Source organism: Melozone crissalis, unplaced genomic scaffold (assembly GCF_028551555.1).
Source record: "Melozone crissalis strain CALT ecotype California unplaced genomic scaffold, PUWL_Pcris_2 ptg000008l_1, whole genome shotgun sequence".
Classification (NCBI taxonomy): domain Eukaryota; kingdom Metazoa; phylum Chordata; class Aves; order Passeriformes; family Passerellidae; genus Melozone; species Melozone crissalis.
Genome location: NW_026535786.1, coordinates 3,228,263 through 3,244,926, shown reverse-complemented (window position 1 = coordinate 3,244,926; position 16,664 = coordinate 3,228,263). Strand labels below are relative to the sequence as shown.

Sequence of the window (16,664 nt, the reverse complement as noted above, 5' to 3'; positions counted from 1 at the left end):
GTTTCACTCCCTGCTCATATTGGAGGGCTGCAGCTTTGGGTGCCAGCTGCTGTGCTGCTCACTTCAAGCTCCCAGAGTAACCCATGGGGACAAATCTTAGGGGGAATTGACTGACCTGTTTCTAGTCTTGTGAGGCAGGACAGAGTGAGGACATGTCTCAGACTGATGAACTCAGGGTTGCTTCTAAAAGCAGTGTCACTATACCCAGTATGTGTTTCAGAGCTTGATTTGAATGCTCGCATGGAGGTGGCTGGTGCCACCTGAGGTGCTATAAAACCTCTGAGATGTCCACTTGGCCAAGCAGAGATTACAGTCCCTGTTGGAAACACCTTGCCCTCCTGGAATAGCAGCCAAGATGTTCTGGCGTATCTCTGATGGTTCTGAGCTTGGGGGATACAAATCCTTTCCAGTACCTGAAGGGAATACAGGAAAGCTGAGGAGTGACTTTTTACAAGGGCATGTAGTGACAGGACAAGGAGTAATGACTTTTAACTGAAAGAAGGTAGGTTTAGGTACCACAAAGAAATTCTTTACTGTGAGGGTGGTGAGACACTGGCACAGGTTGCCCAGAGGAGTTGTGGATGCCTCATCCCTGGAAGTGCTCAAGGCTGTGTTGGACAGGGCTCTGAGCAACCCAGCTTGGTGGAAGGTGTCCCTGCCCGTGTCATGGGGTTGGAACTAGATGATTGTAAAGTCCCTTCTAACTCAAACCATTCTGTGACTCTACAATACTCAGCTGACCTCTTAACTCTTACACCTTATTAGTTGACTTTGATGTAACAGACTCTGACATGGGTTGTTGATAAGAACAGAGGAAGTGAGGAGTGCTGTGTACAGTGAAGTTTTCCATGTATTCTAGAAATGATCTGCACTGTAGTGAGCACTTACAGCTTTGTTTAGTGTAAGCACTGTAGTGAGCTACTCAGCATTGCAGCTGAGGAAATAAAGACGGACAAAGCAGTGGCCCCTGTGGCTAAGACCATGCCTTTGCTCTTCCTCTCTGGGTAAAATGTGCTACATTATTGCTGATGGGCTTTGGATGGCTCTCTGTGGCCCATGGGCTCAGGAGAAAAGGGGTGCTTCCAGGTGAGAGGGGTCCTAGAGGGAAGGGCATTTCTGAAGGGTAGCTGTCACTCCTCTGGAAAGGGACAAGCCCAAAGAGCTGGTGGTCTGTAGGGGCTTAAATAAGGCACTCTGAGAGTCTGGAAAGGTTTGGGGTTTTTTAAAATTCCCTTTGGGATTTTTAAAGTTTGTTTGCACAGCAGAGTTCACCTGGGAGCAGGGGCACAGGACTGGGACTGGGGCAGTAGAGCAGAGGCCATGGCACTCTGAGGTCTGCAAGGATGAACCTGTCACTGGTTTAGTTTGCTCTGCAAGCCAAAAAAATCGAGAACATCGAGTGCCGAGGCCTGAGGCATCCAAGCCATTTGCATCAAAATGAACTGACAGTTCTTCTTGAGATGAGAGGGTATGAACTAGTCTGCGGTGTCTAGCCCAGGTATTTGGATTGTGTCCTTGATCCTGACAGCTGAAACACTGGGCTGTTGGTCTCCAAACATTTACATTTTTCAGATGATGTCCTTGGTCTAAAGTTTTATTCCTGTCCCAAGTTAGTGTAATTGCAAGTGGCTGATCTCCTGCATGAGTTTCAAAGGCAGGACAGAGAGGGATAATTTGATGCAAACCCAACATATTCAAGTCCTTCAATCAGAGCCTGTGTAGTGTGATTGCACAGTGAATTAATATCAAAATGACACAAACACTTTTGTCTTTATGTCTGGGTAGTTTTTGACTATTAATTATTTAAAGTCGATAGATACAGAAAAATAGATAGATAGATAGATAGATAGATAGATAGATAGATGGATGGATGAATGTAGAGAATAGTTAGATATAGAAGAATAAGTGTCTTAGTTTTACTAAGTTCTTCATGTACACATTACAAAAAAAACCTCTTAAGGACAAAGTTGCTCTTTTCCTTTGCTAGGAGATTTCCCTGAGAGAATTCTTTTTATTTTGGATAAAAACCCAAAGCAAATAATTTAAAATCTGTAGTAATCCTAATTCTGAACCATGATGTCTTCAGTCAGGCCAACTCCCTGTTCAAATCAAAGTTTTTATTATATTTAGTACTATGCAGACATTTTATTTTGAAGCCTTGCCCACCAGAAGAGTTAGGGTTTGCAGGTCTCCCTGCAGTGCTTGGCATGAGGAGCTGCCCCTGTTGCAGTGTGCTGGCTGGCCCCTGCAAAAGGCTCTGGTGTCACTTCTGAGAGCACAGGTTTTGCCTCATGTAAAAGGTGATTTGGGAGATCCAAAAAAGCATGAGCTGAAATAATTTTATCTAATTTTAGTCACCTTTATGTGTTTTCATTAGATGAATTTTTAGCATCCTTGTGTTTGCAAGAGACAGCTGTTTGCTTTGGTCAGCCACACCTTCATGTTGTTAGCTCCAGATGAGACTCTTGGATCTCTGGACATTTGTGCCTGGGTTCTTTGCTGCATTTCAAATGGCACCAGATGTTCCTGTCCATGGTGGACAACTGAACCTTGCTCAGCAGGGCAATGCCTCCCACTTGCCTTAGGCATCTCTTTCAGTGTGGGCTGTGGGAAGGGTGCCTCTCCCCATGGCCTGTGTATCTTGATGCCTACCCTAGAAGAGTCTTCTTCATGGTGATTCAAATCAGATGATTTAACTCTGCTTTCTCTGTTATCCCATTTATCTTCCTATTGGAGGTAGTTTGAGCTCACAAGTCCTTCAGACCACACAAATCAAGCCAGAAAATAAGTTCAGAATAGCAATATTTAATATTTACATATCAGTGAGGCCAGTGGTCACACAGTTGGCAGGACAGAGGGTGTTCCCAGGAGCACACAGACATCCCCAGGGCAGGACAGCCTGGAACAAGCAGATGGCAGCAGCACAGTGCACTTATTTTTCTATGCTGGAGGTGTGTCAGTGTGTATCTCTTCCTCTCCTGGCGCTAGCACAGCCAGAGTTGGCTTTATCCCAGAGGTGAGAGTAAGGGAGTCAAAACTAAGGGATGAGGAAGGGCAGGTATTTAGGGACTGTGAAGGGTTCATAGAGCCCCTGTGCTGATGAAGGAGCCTCTCTCCACCTGACTACATGCAAATATCCTTCTTTCTCACTGCCTCTTTAACTCTTTCCTGGTTTGCTGTCAGCTGTATGTGGTTGCACTGTCCATGCTTCCCTGCTGGCAAAGAACATGAGCTTTTTAAGCCACCTGGCAGGTTTGGATGCACCTAGTGATGGATGGCAAACTTCAACAAGTCTTATGCTTTCTTCTTTACAGAAGTTGCATTTAAATTTTATAGGTTAAATTTCCTCCTTCTAGGGGTGAAACTATGCTCCAAGGTGCATATGCACCTCATCTAGGCAACTGGCCTTTTCTTCTAATTTTGATATAAAGGAGAATGTGAAGCATTTTGCATGTTGCATTAAAGGACAGTGCAAGCTGCCACATATGTCTGCAATAAGTGTATTTAAAGAGCTTGTTCCCATGCTACAGCACAGAAATACAAACAACTTTGAGAAAACATAAATCAGAAGAAATAGGCTCCAAGTGCTTTAAATATATTCAGGTTTTCATAGCTGCCTACATGCATTCAGGATGGGTAAAGATTATTTCACAGTTTGACTGACAGCTCCTGTCCAAGAATTAGCCTTTGAGGAAGTCACTGAAATGATGAGTTTTCTGAAACTTCCCAGTCATGGACATTAGCTCAATATCAAGGGCTTGCTCTTGAGTGATGATGGGGAATTATGCAGTTCCTGGTTGGTATTACAGTTGCTAAAAAACTAAAGCTGATGCAATCTGCTGCCTTCAGATTATATCTTCTATTTATTTCTAAGCTGCACATTATTACTACATTTATCTTTGGTGAGTTAATTCCTTGATCCATGTGCTCTATTCTAGAGCAGCCCTACAGACCTGTGTGGAAGTTAGTGAAATTCTTAGGCAGTTTCATGAAGGCAAAATTGGTGGTGAGGTTCTTCACCCTTTTGTTAAGTCAGACGTTTCTAAACTCTTGCTGCAAACCCTGCTACCTCTGTTGACCCAAATGCTCCTCTAAGGCTGCCACAACTCTCAGATGTTCCTGAAGAGCCAATTTAGAAGTGTCCTGGGCTTTGGCAAGGGGATCTGGCTCCAGGGTGGCAGAAAGAGGCTGGAACCCGTGTTCTTCAGTTCCTCTGCAGTGTCTCAAACACTGCTCCATATATTCTCTGCTCATCCTCATTCAAATCTATGAGTGCCCCATTCGAAAATTAATAGGAGCAGACAGGTGAGCTCATGGTCAGATTTGGGGAGCATGGGACATTATTTACATCAGCCAGAGAGTGCCTGCTTCATGCAGCTGATAAATGTATACATTAGCAATAGCTCCATTTCCCACATACATGAGAGGTCCTTTTATCTGAGGACTGTTGTGCTTTATACACAAGTACAGCAGTAAGGGCCAGACAGATTAATGGTTTTTGCCAGTACCTGAGGTTTGGCAGGTATGTTTAGAGAGATGAAAATGTGGAGTCTCAGACTGAAATGATCTAGCCCTTTTCCACCTTGACTTCTTCATAAAAAAATAGTTTTGCCCTGTGAAACATCTGAACATTTTTTTTTTGTTGTTGTCCCCCCATAAATAAAACAGTACAGTGCACTATCCTTTTTGCATGTGAATCAGCATTTTGGGGCTTGTCTTGGCATTCCTTGTAGGTCATTCACATTCCAGAAATATTTGTCTGAAAGGCAATGAATGAAAGATGATTAATTAATATTTCAGAGGATATCTGACTTACTGCAAATATCTTGTACAATGAAAAGAAACAATGAAAAGGAAGCAATGGTGATAAATGAAATTTGAAAGATGTTTTCTTCCATTCAGTAAAATAACAACATTACTACGTTTGACCAATTTTTTGTCTCTCACTTACATATACTGGGAAGGGTCATTATACTTTATCAAAAAGGCTTCTTAAATAGCAATAAAGCCATGCAATGAGTATGTCAGTATGTCATACTGCTGTTTAGAAATATCTGAGGATCAGGTTATCCCTGACTTTGATGTGACAGACAGAGACTGTGCAAATGCATCTGCACAGCCCAGAGGAACTTGTCCAGGGACTGTGCAGATTTCTCAGCTCATGTACCATCACCAGAGCTTGAGAAATAAAACTGGAAAGAACATAAAGCACCCTTTTACTGCATACCAACCTTTCTTCTCCTCATACATGTGCCACAAATGAAGCCAGTGAGTCCGTTGATGACTTGAATGAAACAAAGAATAGCTTCAATCACACCAATGACCAGGAGAATAGAGAAAAGGACAATATTCCAAAGGATGATGTTTTCAGGTTGTTTGCAAATACTCCATGTTGTCTGGTTAAACAAATAATTGTCTCTGTGATAGAGGAAAAAAAATGGCAAGGTATTAGAAAGTAAAAACTTCGGAATGCTTTCTCTGTTTTCTGGCATTTCATTTTCTGAACTTGACTGCACAAAGTGAGTCTCAAATGGTGCTATAATTGGTCAAAGCTGCTGATTCTCCCCAGAATTCCCTTTGCAGAGATGCAATTGATAATTAGGGAAGAGAGCCACATCTGTACTTTGTTGCATGCACAAGAATCTCCTCTTTGTTGTATGGCAAAATTATGTTAATAACTAAAGAGAAAGGTTTTAAAATGTGTCTCCACATTCTCCATTCCTGCTGTGGTATGTCAGCCCAGTCCATTCATTATCTCTAGCTCTGATTTGAAGAGCATAGTTGTCAAGGTTGGCTTTTTAGATTTAGAGAAGATTTTTGCTTTGCTTTTCAGAAGCAGGTGGAGCAGGCTGAATTCTTTGTAATTTAACAGATTAATGTGGCACAGTAAGCAAACATTTCCTTTTGACTCCAGTGGGAGTCACAGCTCACGGAATTTTGAAAGCGTGGTGCAAATTGCACAAGGGGCTTGTGGCAAGCACAGCAGATGAAACTCAGGCAATTTGCCCAAGGATGATTCCTTGGTCAAAGAAATGACCAGCTGGAACATGCTACTCCCAGAAGTCTGAGTTTATGTGTACACAGGGTGAACCGTCAGTTCACTTTGGAAAAATCCAAGTTCACTCTAAAAAGATAGGGGAGGGATAAGGGAAAGCAAAATTGGAGGAGTTTGTTAGCCATACTCACTCCAGAGTGTCATTCCTGAAAGGGTAGAGGTATTCTCCATCACCTGTGTCACACAGAGGACCCCCAATCAGCCCCAACAAAGAGATGACCACACAATATGCTCCTCCTGCGAATCCCATGACAGACAGGATCACTGACAGCAGCATCTGAAAGGGAAAAGACCTTCAACATTGTGGGCACAAAGGTTTGAGTAGCATGGAGAACTCACAGTGAATGAGAAAGAATTCTCTTTCTTGTCTCTTACTTTATGCTGAAATACTACTGCTACTAAATTTGTGGGAGTAAAAAATAGTTGACTTTTTCTGACTCTTGTAGCTGTCCTAGATGTTAAAGAACTTATTGAGTTTATGCTTAAACTATTAATTATGAAAAATCTGGTGAGTTTTCTTTCAAAAGCCAGTATAAGGCTAATCCTGGATTGATCTGTTCTGTATCAGGTACCTTGGTGTTTCCAACTCTTCACCTTTCTTGGCCCTTGCACCAACAGAAAAAGGCAAGCAACTACTGAACCAGGTTTGAAAGCAACAAAAGATAGGTTAATTGTTTTTGCTAATTGATGGAATGCAAAAAAACCTTTCTTTTTGCTGCTTTACTTCATTTTGCAACACCATGACATGTGATTACCACTTTTCATGTTGAGAAATCTAATTGTGCTGCATGTGGCAACAAAGCAGCAGTGACTTCAAATTTTATGTAATGAATTCATGTTTTACATCAGCCACTCCCACAGAAATGTTACCTTTACTCCATTCTGGGTAGTTTTCTAGTAATGAATGGGATGTATCTGGTTGCTGTTTGTCTATAGAAACAAAAATCCCAGGAGGGTACTACTGGTGGTGCATCTGGGACAGGCTTCTCAATAGTCTTGTTAAGAATCACTGCTTGTGGTTGTTCACAACCATGCCATAGAGCCAGGGGAAGACCTGGAGCAAGGAGAAGGCAGCAGGCCTGCCTTAAAGTCAGGGCAATGGCATGACCAAGGAAGCACGTACAGAATACTCTCATCCGTGACTCAGGTTTGAAGCCAAATATCTCAAGTCTCATAATTCCCCATTGCCAGCAAATATCAGGTGAAATCCACCACCCCACAAGGAGGTAGAAACCTTCTCCTTGTCCCAGTTGTTCCACCACTGCACTACACAGTCAAATGGAAATATCCACCATCCACGTTGGAGTTTTTTGACAAAGCCTTGAAAAGTCTTCACTTTCTGAACACATTCAAGCCAGTGAATGCAGTTTCCAGCTTACCAGCCAACAGATTTCTGTAGAACCTTTCTCAATGCTGGTGTGTGAATTGACTAATTTCGTATATTGTTTTGCCTCTGAAGCAATCCTTGAGTTAAAAGTTGCTGTGATTTCTCATGGGATTTATTTAATCAAAGCTGATTAAAAACTCAAAGCTGGATACTCTTTCCTTAGTCTTTATCTGCATGTTGGCTGAATTGCCTCTTAGCAGATCTCCATTGTCAGCAAAATGTAGTTAATTTAGTCTATTGTCCTGGACCAAAACAGTGTCTGGGTTGTAGCTGATGCACTGTCTCTCACAATAAGAGCACCAACCATGCCTTGTGGTGAAGGTGAGTGACTGATACTCCCTTTGAAACTCCTACCTATTCTGAATCACTTTTCCCCATTTGTTTCCTCATTTACTTCAACTCTGCATTCTGCTTCTTGGTTGAAGAATCTTAATTATGTTAGTAGCAGTACAGGGCATCCCAAAGATAATTATGAAGAAAAAGTCAAATGGTCTTTTGGTATTACTATGTTTTATGATAGCAGTTACTGCTAGTAGTACTTGTCAGTGCTATCTGTGATGACTGTGTTCTGTCACATGATTTTCTCATTTGAAATCTGTTGACTGTAGGGCTAGTCTCATCCCAGCTATTTCCCTGACTGTGTACAGGATCATCTAGACAGAGACTTTACTTGTCACCAAAAGAGGAGTCTGAATTAGCTACAGACTGTTAGATTGGCTCTCCTCAGCATTTTCTAGACATGCAGGGGCGTTTCCCCATTTTATCTACTGATCTGGAGACTTTTCTGGAAGCTTGCCTTATAATCTGTGAAAATCCAAGGATTTTATTAACCATTACATCATCTCAAACTTTCAGCATTTTCCCTAGTAGTAGTTCTCATTGAAATATTTCATTTCCTCATTTGTGTCTTTAATTGCAACAGGAGGCCTAAGCTGGGATGCTTGAGTGTGTTGAAATTTGTTTCCCATGATGTTGACCTGTGTTCTATACTCCTGAAATGTTTTGCTGGCTGACCATTTTTCCTGATTTTCCCTGCTTTATTCAATGCTTTAATTGAATTGTCCCAGGTGAGCTGATGAAGACTCTTAGAATTCATTCTTTGAATGTTTGTATCAGCTGCTTTGGTGAAGTTACCAAGTTCTTCCTGTCCCAGCTTGTGCTGCTCTTTAATACTCTGGTTCTTGCTCCATACACATTTCTTTCTTCTCTTTTTTTTGTCTGGAAGTGTTTTTTGGGTTTTTTGTGTTTTGAGTTTTTTTGATTTTTTTTTTTTTTGTTTGGTTTTGTTTGTTTGCTTGTTTTTGATCAAATAGTTATTCTGTCTGGTTATCTGGATATCTTTACTTAAGTTTTTCTTGAAAGCTGCTATGGCTATTCTTGTTCTACTAGTGACTCCTAAGGAAGACTTAGAAATACTGGACTATATGTTTGCTGATGCAATGAGAGAAACTGTATTTTGGGTGGGTCTTTTTCCTCATCATGTCAGTGCAGTGGATAATTTCAGATGTGTACGTGCTAAGCTGCAAGACACTGAAGCTTTCTAAATCTATTACTTTCCAAATTCATTACTCCATAATGCAAGGACAAGAGGCCATTGATGTATGTTTGTAAATAATAATTTAAAGTTGATTAATGAAGAAACTTAATGTAGCATGTAATCACTGTGAACTGGAAAACTTACTAAAGTGAATAAAAAGTATGAGAAACGTATTATTTTTATTACTGTTGAAGATACTTTGGCAGTGTGTAAAGGCTTTGATGAAGTCTGAAACTATTAAACCAGGAATTGTGCAAAATAAAATAGAACAGAGTTCCTGCCCTGAGCAAAATGTTATGTTTTGATTAAACAGTAATTCTGACCAGTAATAATTCTTTAACCTTTTTTCCCCATTTTTATTATGGCAAGCAATTCTGCAATTTGGAGTATTCAAGTGTAATTTATCATTTTATACCTAAGATCTCCAAAGCAGAAAGGTGCCCAAACTTGCCTTTGGATTACAGAGGCTCCTGAGCAGTTCGATGAGGGCTGTTTCTCTGCCAGTAGGTGGGGAACCCTTTGCAAGTCCATCCAGACCTACCTCCCAAGGAGCTCTGTCACTCTGGGAGGTTGCTGATACTATGGATGTTTGAACCAATCCCAGGAGTTCTCTGCTCTCCAGGGCCTCACACCATACCTACCCTGCCTTGCATATACAGCCCTTATAGTCAGGACATCTGAGCACCCCTGCTCTGGATGCCTGTGCATTTCCCTCCACTCTCCACAAAGCACATTTTGCCTGAAGTTTCATCCCTTAAAGAAGCAGACCTTCAGCCTTCAGATCTCCCTGCAACACTGACCTCTTTTTGAACATTTGGAAATCACTCTTCCCCAGGAGCTGTGCAGGGTAAACTTGTTTTTAGTTGTTCACAGCCATTCACTCTTTACTCATGTCCCCATCTCATCCCTACTTTGAGCATCTCAAACAGACTGTTTAAAACATAGGGAGAAGAGCTTCACCATTTCCACCTCACAGAGGTGTATGACTCCAGAGGGGTGTGTGTTCAAAAAGACAGCATTTTCATAGATAGACAGTCCTCACCGAGCCTGTTTTCCACTTTGCCTTGGGTAGCTTTGTCACTTGGCCTCAGCCCCTTTGTGATATGGTTTAGTGGGCCTGGTGGTATTCATTTAAAGGTTGGACTTGATGAACTTGGAGTTTTTTTCCAACCTCAATGAATCTGTGATTCTCCTGATTCTACAAAATATCACAGTGCATAATCAAATTACTGTATTAACATCTATTTTATTCCTCCATAACAGCAAATAAAGAAGAGAACAGCTTGTAGGTAACCAATCAGTGATGGGAAGGTGCAGACAGGGTAACTGGCATGATGTACTGCTGCTAGGAATGGCTCAGACAGTGAAAGAGGAGGTGGAGAATGGAGGATTGTGGTGGGTCTGTGGATGACACTGTGCTTGCACCTGTGTTGTTGGGCTGGGGAGTGAAACCAGCCAGCCTGGGGAAGTTTGACTCTTGGCTCTGTAATATTTAGGGCTGGGATGAAAGATGGAGGAGAGACACCTGAGATGTTGTGTGAACTCAGCCCAGTTCAGCTGGATTTCCCCTTGTGACTTAACAGATTCAGTGAGCATAGGAACCACAGCAGTAGCTGTGTTTCATCACTGCTTTCTACATCACCCAAAGTCAAGCAAAGCAGCTGGCTCAGGCACTGTTTGCAGGGTGCCTAGGATCTCACCCCAGCTCTGCAACTGGCCTGCTTGGCCATTGTCAACTTTCTGTCTGTGCATGTGACATTTGGTAAAATCAATGTAATGGCATGTCCCTTGGGATGTGCCTGTTAATGTGTGACATCCTAATAAAGAATGCTATTTTGGTATTCTGTATCATGAATTAACTTAAGTAAAATTTTTTAAAGAGGCAAAGGTTTTCTCATGGATCAGACTAAATATTAATTGAAGAGTACAGAAGAGACGTGCTTTATTGCATGGAATCTCTCATTCCAGGATGCTTCTGGGAATGATGCAGACTAAAAAATAAATTCTAAGTCTGTTTATCGGGCCGATAATGATAGCCACACAGAAGTCTGTGCCCAGGGCATGAGGATGAATGGAGATGCCTTTATAACATATTGCTTTATAATATTCTTAATTATCAAGGAAAACATCTCTCTGGTCTTTCTTTAGATGTCAAAGAGCCTAAATTGCATTTTCACATTTCACAGGTATAATATTTGGGCACATGTGAGTTACTGGTGAGAACTGCAGGAAGCAGTGCTGGCTCCTCAGTGCCAGATGCAATATCTCATTCTTTTGGCATGGACCTGCCAATAGGGAATGTGTGTATCCCTACAGGGAAAAGCAGGGATGAACCTGTGGAAAAGCAGATTGCCATGGAAGAGTATAGAGGAAACAGGACTCTGTGGAAGCAGGAAAAACAGGCAACTGTCTCAGTCTTTGTGATTGCCTTGAGCAGGGGAGCTCAAGGAAGCTGGAACCATGTTTTACTTCATGGGATGTAGCCCCCTTTGCCCTCAGCATTGTGCCTGAGGGCTCCAGCCCTGGCCCTGGCTGATTTCCCTCCTATCAGCAGCTGCAGCTTCACAACGTTCTTGTTGGCTCACTGAGCCCTCAGCCGCAGCCCAGGGACGCTGCAGATCAAGCTCCTCTTCTCTGTTTCCCTGACATGGCTGCTGACAGAGGAGGGATGGTTTGTCACTGCACATTTCCACCCGCTGAGCAGCCATTTCAAGAGCTATTTCACAAACTCTGTAGTGCCATTTCAACACATGAATATCCACTTACCCCACATCTGTTAGCGCAACATCCTGCTCCACCCGCTCCCAGCATCATGAATGCCGGCAAAAAAACCTGTAAGAAAAGCACAGGCTTTGAATAAGTGTGCAGCACTTCTGCTAGGGTGCTTTTTAAATTCTAAGAGCTTGGGCATCATGTTCTTCAAATGCAAGTCACCTTCTGTCTCTTCTCTGGAAGTTATACCTGCTTGGATGTTGGTGCTGCTGAAGAGTTACTCAGAAATAAGTGTGGGATTACAGCTAGAGCTGTCTGGCAAATTGATGGAACATCAATTCTGATTGCTGAAGCTATACTGCTTTTTTTTCACGGTATATAAAGGTTCAGCACAGTATTGTTGGGGTTTTTTATTTGGAAAAAAATATGTCAGTTTTGAGAAAACTGAATTTCTGCCCAGAAAAGATAGGTAGCTGGACTAAGAATTATGGTCAGTGTAAACCTCCTGAGCATTCTGCTCTGGATTATAATTAGGAAATCAGCCTTGAACTTCCTAAAACAGATCTGACTTTGGTTTGGGTAGGGGGTATTTGTGCTGAATTTCTGGAAAACCTACAAGATGGACTTCAGTCAATGGGGAACTTCCAGTTCACATTAGCTTTCACCATGGTAATTATCAGGCAGAGCTGGACCAATGCAATGCAGTCAGTAACCATCTATGACTGGAGATATAATGCTGCCTTACAGGCACACTGGAGTTAGAAAAAGTTGCCTTCAGTTTGGTAGCCAGAGGGCAAGAAAGCTTTTGTGGGTCTGGCTTTGCAGCCAGCACACTCCTACTGCCTTGTCTCTACACACCAGTCCTGGTTCAAGCATCTCAAAGAGCAGCACAAGTAAAGGAGTATTTAAAAAATTAGGAAATGGTTACGATAAAGTTAATGAAAGAAGAAGAACCCAAATCAGTCAATCAATCAATCAATCAATCAATCAAACAAACAAACATAAAAGGTAAAAACTGTAAAAATGGCCTAACTAGATGCTGGCAAGATTTTTTCTCACGCAGGGCAGGAAGAGCAGAATGGTCATGATGAACAAAGCCCACAGAATTTATGTGTGTAGTGTAAATATCTCTGTTGAACAGTGTGGGACATGCTTATGAGACTTGCTTAGATTTGTAGGCACCTAGATATTTTTCAAAGAATTTATTCTCTGTTGCCTTCTATGCACACCCTAGAGGCAACCTACAGCACCTGCAGTGGTGGCTGGACCGCATCTGGAAGCCTGCAGAAATAGAGCATTGAGGTTAAAAAGATGTTCCTCTTCCTGCAAGGAAGTCCACTCTTAAATAATCACAAATGGTCCCCAAGGCAGCTTCAACCCCAGTGATCTACTGTCAGGCACTCAGGAGAGTTAATACCTCTGCCCATCAAACCAACACTCCTGTTCCTCCAGGGCTGTCATTTTTCTTTCGAGGTTTCCCATCTAAGTGGCAAACACTTTTGTGTCATCTATTAGCCTGGCTCAGGATGAAGGGTTTGCTTGGCAGCCTTCTTTTTATGCAGTGCCTGATTATAAACATCTGCCTTTTGACACGGGCATGAGAATTGGCTGGGTTTGGCTGCTGTCAGTAAAACAAGAGCTGTGTGTGAGCCATGGCTCAGTCAGGCATTTCCTTCTGTTGTGCACAGGCTTTCTATGAGGAAAGGCGTTACTGTGACACATAGAGCCAGTCTTACTCTCTTTACATCCCAAATATTTGAAACAAGGAAATTGAGAGGTTTTCATGTCATATAATTTCCATTAGAAATTCAGCAGAGGAGGAAAGGGTGGAGCTGGCTACTCAGCCAAAGGGGGTACTGATGATCTGTGTATCAGTCTACAGATGAAGTTCCTAGGTGGAGAGAATTTACTGGCTCACAGAGCTAAGCCAGGCTGTTCTGAAGTTTCTCTCACAGTCTTGACTCTGGAGGCAGCATCCTAGTTGTGGGGAGATTCTCCAAGATCAGGCGACCTGTTGGCAAGGCTTGCCTCAGTTTCCTTTGGGAGGTATCCAAGTGCTTGGGGGAACATATTGCAGCTTCATCTTTCCTCACTGTAGTGTCAGGATATGGATCAGACTCCAGTCGTGGAACATTCTCTCCCTTGTTTTAACTGCTTAGGACACTGAAAAGCCAATCTTCATCTTCCCATGCTTCCAGCGCCTGGAAGATGGAGCTGCTGATAATGCTTTGTTTCCCCTTACCTGTGGGCATTTCTCATGTTGTTTTCTGGAAAACATGTACACTCAACAGCATTGTTTGCGGATCAATTACTCCTAGTTGTGTTTTGAAGGTCAGTGCAAATTTTTCCTCTCCTCTGACTAGCTGTTCTCATTTTTGATGTATGTGGTGCTGGCCACAGGCAAATCTGTGTGGAAGCCTTAAAAGAAGGCAAGTTTTCAATGAGCCACTGACGCTCTCATGCCTAACATCTTTCCTTTCCTTTCATTGAATGCCAATGGCTCCTGGGCTTGCAGTGATACGAGTTTTCCACAAGGTCTCACGTAGTTGCACTTCTTCCTCCTACAAACTCATGCTTATGTTCAAGGTCAGCATGAGTAATAGGCCCAAGTGGTAGCCACAAGAAGAAGCAGACAAGCTGCTGGTGGAGAACAGTTTATTGAATCACCTTATGCTGTGTTTCTGCTTTGGGAAATATGAGTATGAACCAGATCCACTGCAGGCGTTCCATAGGCTTAAGCAGCAGCTGCATCACAGGCTGACTGTGAATGAGATTTATTTTTTTCTAAGTTAATTATTTTTAAAGATTCATTTGTTTTTTGGCCAGCTCTGTGCCAGTCTGCCATCTGCCCAGTACTGGTCATATGCATGTTACTTGCTCAGCTTTTTAACTGCACTTGGGTAGATAATTGAAAGAGCACAAGGGGAGCAGGCTTTCTGATGAACTGGAAAGATAAGTATTCCCCAACATGGATATTCACATAAAAGTGATCTTTCCTGAGGCCTGGAATGGAGAACTAGTTATAGAAGAGCACATTCAAACCAGATCCAACTCAAAAGAAGGTGGGTGGGAGTGTGGGAACAGGAGGCATTCAGCTTATTAAGCCATTTTCAACTCCACATTTGTAAAGTGTTAGCTGGGTCTCAAACTAACACCTGCTGAAACACATTTTTTATTTTCCCTTAATGTTTTTTTTTTAATCAGGGGTGCAGACAATAGTGAAAACTCACTGCCTCCAGCTGACCTCAACTTTGCTTTCACTCTTGGAGGATGAACATGTGTGACTCTTCTCCACAGTGAGTACTTAGGCCTAGTGCTTCTTGGAGTCTTGATATTTATTTCAGGAATGTTTTGTATTTCTTTGACTAGACACTTTTTATGCCTTAAATGCATAAATGCATTTTCTCAGTTCATACCCATTTTCTCATTTAAGCTGTTCACATGTTTATGCAAAACACATTTTTATAACCTTTTTTAAATGGAGATTTAAAACAAAACTGAACAAAGCTCACAAGAAATGTTCATCTCTTACCAGTATCCCAGCTCCCAGAATGCCGTGGAAAAACCAGACCAAATCAGTTATCTCGCTGAGCTGCAGTACTTGTCCATTGGGGAAGTACAGGAGAATGTTGGAGACAATGGCACATACTGCCAGTGGGAAGAGGGTGATCCCAATGCATTTTGAACACTTCCCAGTGCACATGGCAGCTCTCTGCTCAGGAAAGATACAGGGAGGTTTGGATTACTGCAGAGCAGGGAGCACCAGTTTTCAGCAGTTTTATACTTTAATGAAAGAAGAATCAATTTTGTAAAAAGAAATGTTTCAGGTAAGACATACACAGATAATCCTGTTCTACAGACCCTGTTCCCTTCAGAGAATTTATTTAAAATTTAATTATTCACAGCTGCGATGTTTAATTGAATTTATTTAAAATTGTGTTGGTAGGAAATTACCAGAGAGTTTCATTTCAGTTTTTAATGGACAATTGTCTGTCCACTGGGAATATCAGTCACAAAACCATGACTCCACAGATACCCTGGCTGGCAGTCAGGGCTAAGGCCTAGAGTGGAAGGGGAGGCGGATGCTATCCTGGTTTAACCAAGCCTGGTTTTCAGTTGGGGGAAAGATTGACATCCCCGTTACCAGTCAGAGGGCTAGTTTTGGAGACTGACACCCATTTAAACCACTTAGAAGAGCTGGATACAGCTTTATGAAAACACATTTAAGGACGGGCTAGCGTGTGCAGCTCTCTTGGCTCCCAGCCTCTGAAGGGGTAACTAGCCAGGCCCAGGCTGGCCCCTTGCGGCTTGACCAGGCCTGCCCAGGCCAGGCTTACATGGCCCATGTGGTCGGGTCAGCGCGTGACTTGGTTCAGATTTCTGCTGCCTCCAGGCCATGCCACTGAGAATGTCCTGGTGCTGCGGATGACCGCGCAGCCGGGATGCTTGGCTGGAGTTGGTGTGGCTGAGACAGCGCCGTGCAGCCAGGGCTGTCTCAGCATGGCTCCCACATAAACTTTGCTTTACTCCAAGACCAGCTCCAGCAGTGGTCCTGCAGCCAGCGCTGGAGACTGTCCCAAGGCCAGAAGAGGCCAGGGCCAAAAGACGGCCCCAAGGCCAGAGGTGGCCAGGGCCAAAACTAGCCGCTGCCAGCCCAGTCCAGGAGCAGCCATGGGGCTGAGGGCATGTGGCCACCACTATCTCAGCGTGACTCACAATAGACTTGATTTGCTTAGCCACTTTTAGCCAGCCACGCTGCAAGCAGAAAGACAAAAGCAGCAGCAGTTTTGTTTCTTTTTCTGGTGCCTTGCATGAAGAAAAAGCACAGGGGTGGTGCTGGCAGCCAGTGTGGCTTGCACAGTGCTGGCGGGGACCATGTAACCAGCAGCAAAAGACACAGCCATTCCTCAATTGCAGAGCCTAAATGAGATCAACCTGTCAATGCTACAAGACTATCAAAACTGTTTCAATTG

General features: G+C 42.9%; 1 protein-coding gene across 1 annotated transcript; it reads right to left on the bottom strand.

The window, feature by feature from the left end:
• Positions 1–4,738: 4,738 nt before the first annotated feature.
• Positions 4,739–15,394, bottom strand: LOC128933004 (transmembrane 4 L6 family member 1-like). Its single transcript, XM_054269860.1, has 5 exons — positions 15,224–15,394; positions 11,746–11,811; positions 6,187–6,332; positions 5,232–5,418; positions 4,739–4,759 (listed from the first exon to the last, which is right to left on the bottom strand). Exons 1-5 carry the CDS (start codon positions 15,392–15,394, stop codon positions 4,739–4,741), a joined length of 591 nt encoding a protein of 196 aa, XP_054125835.1.
• Positions 15,395–16,664: the final 1,270 nt, after the last annotated feature.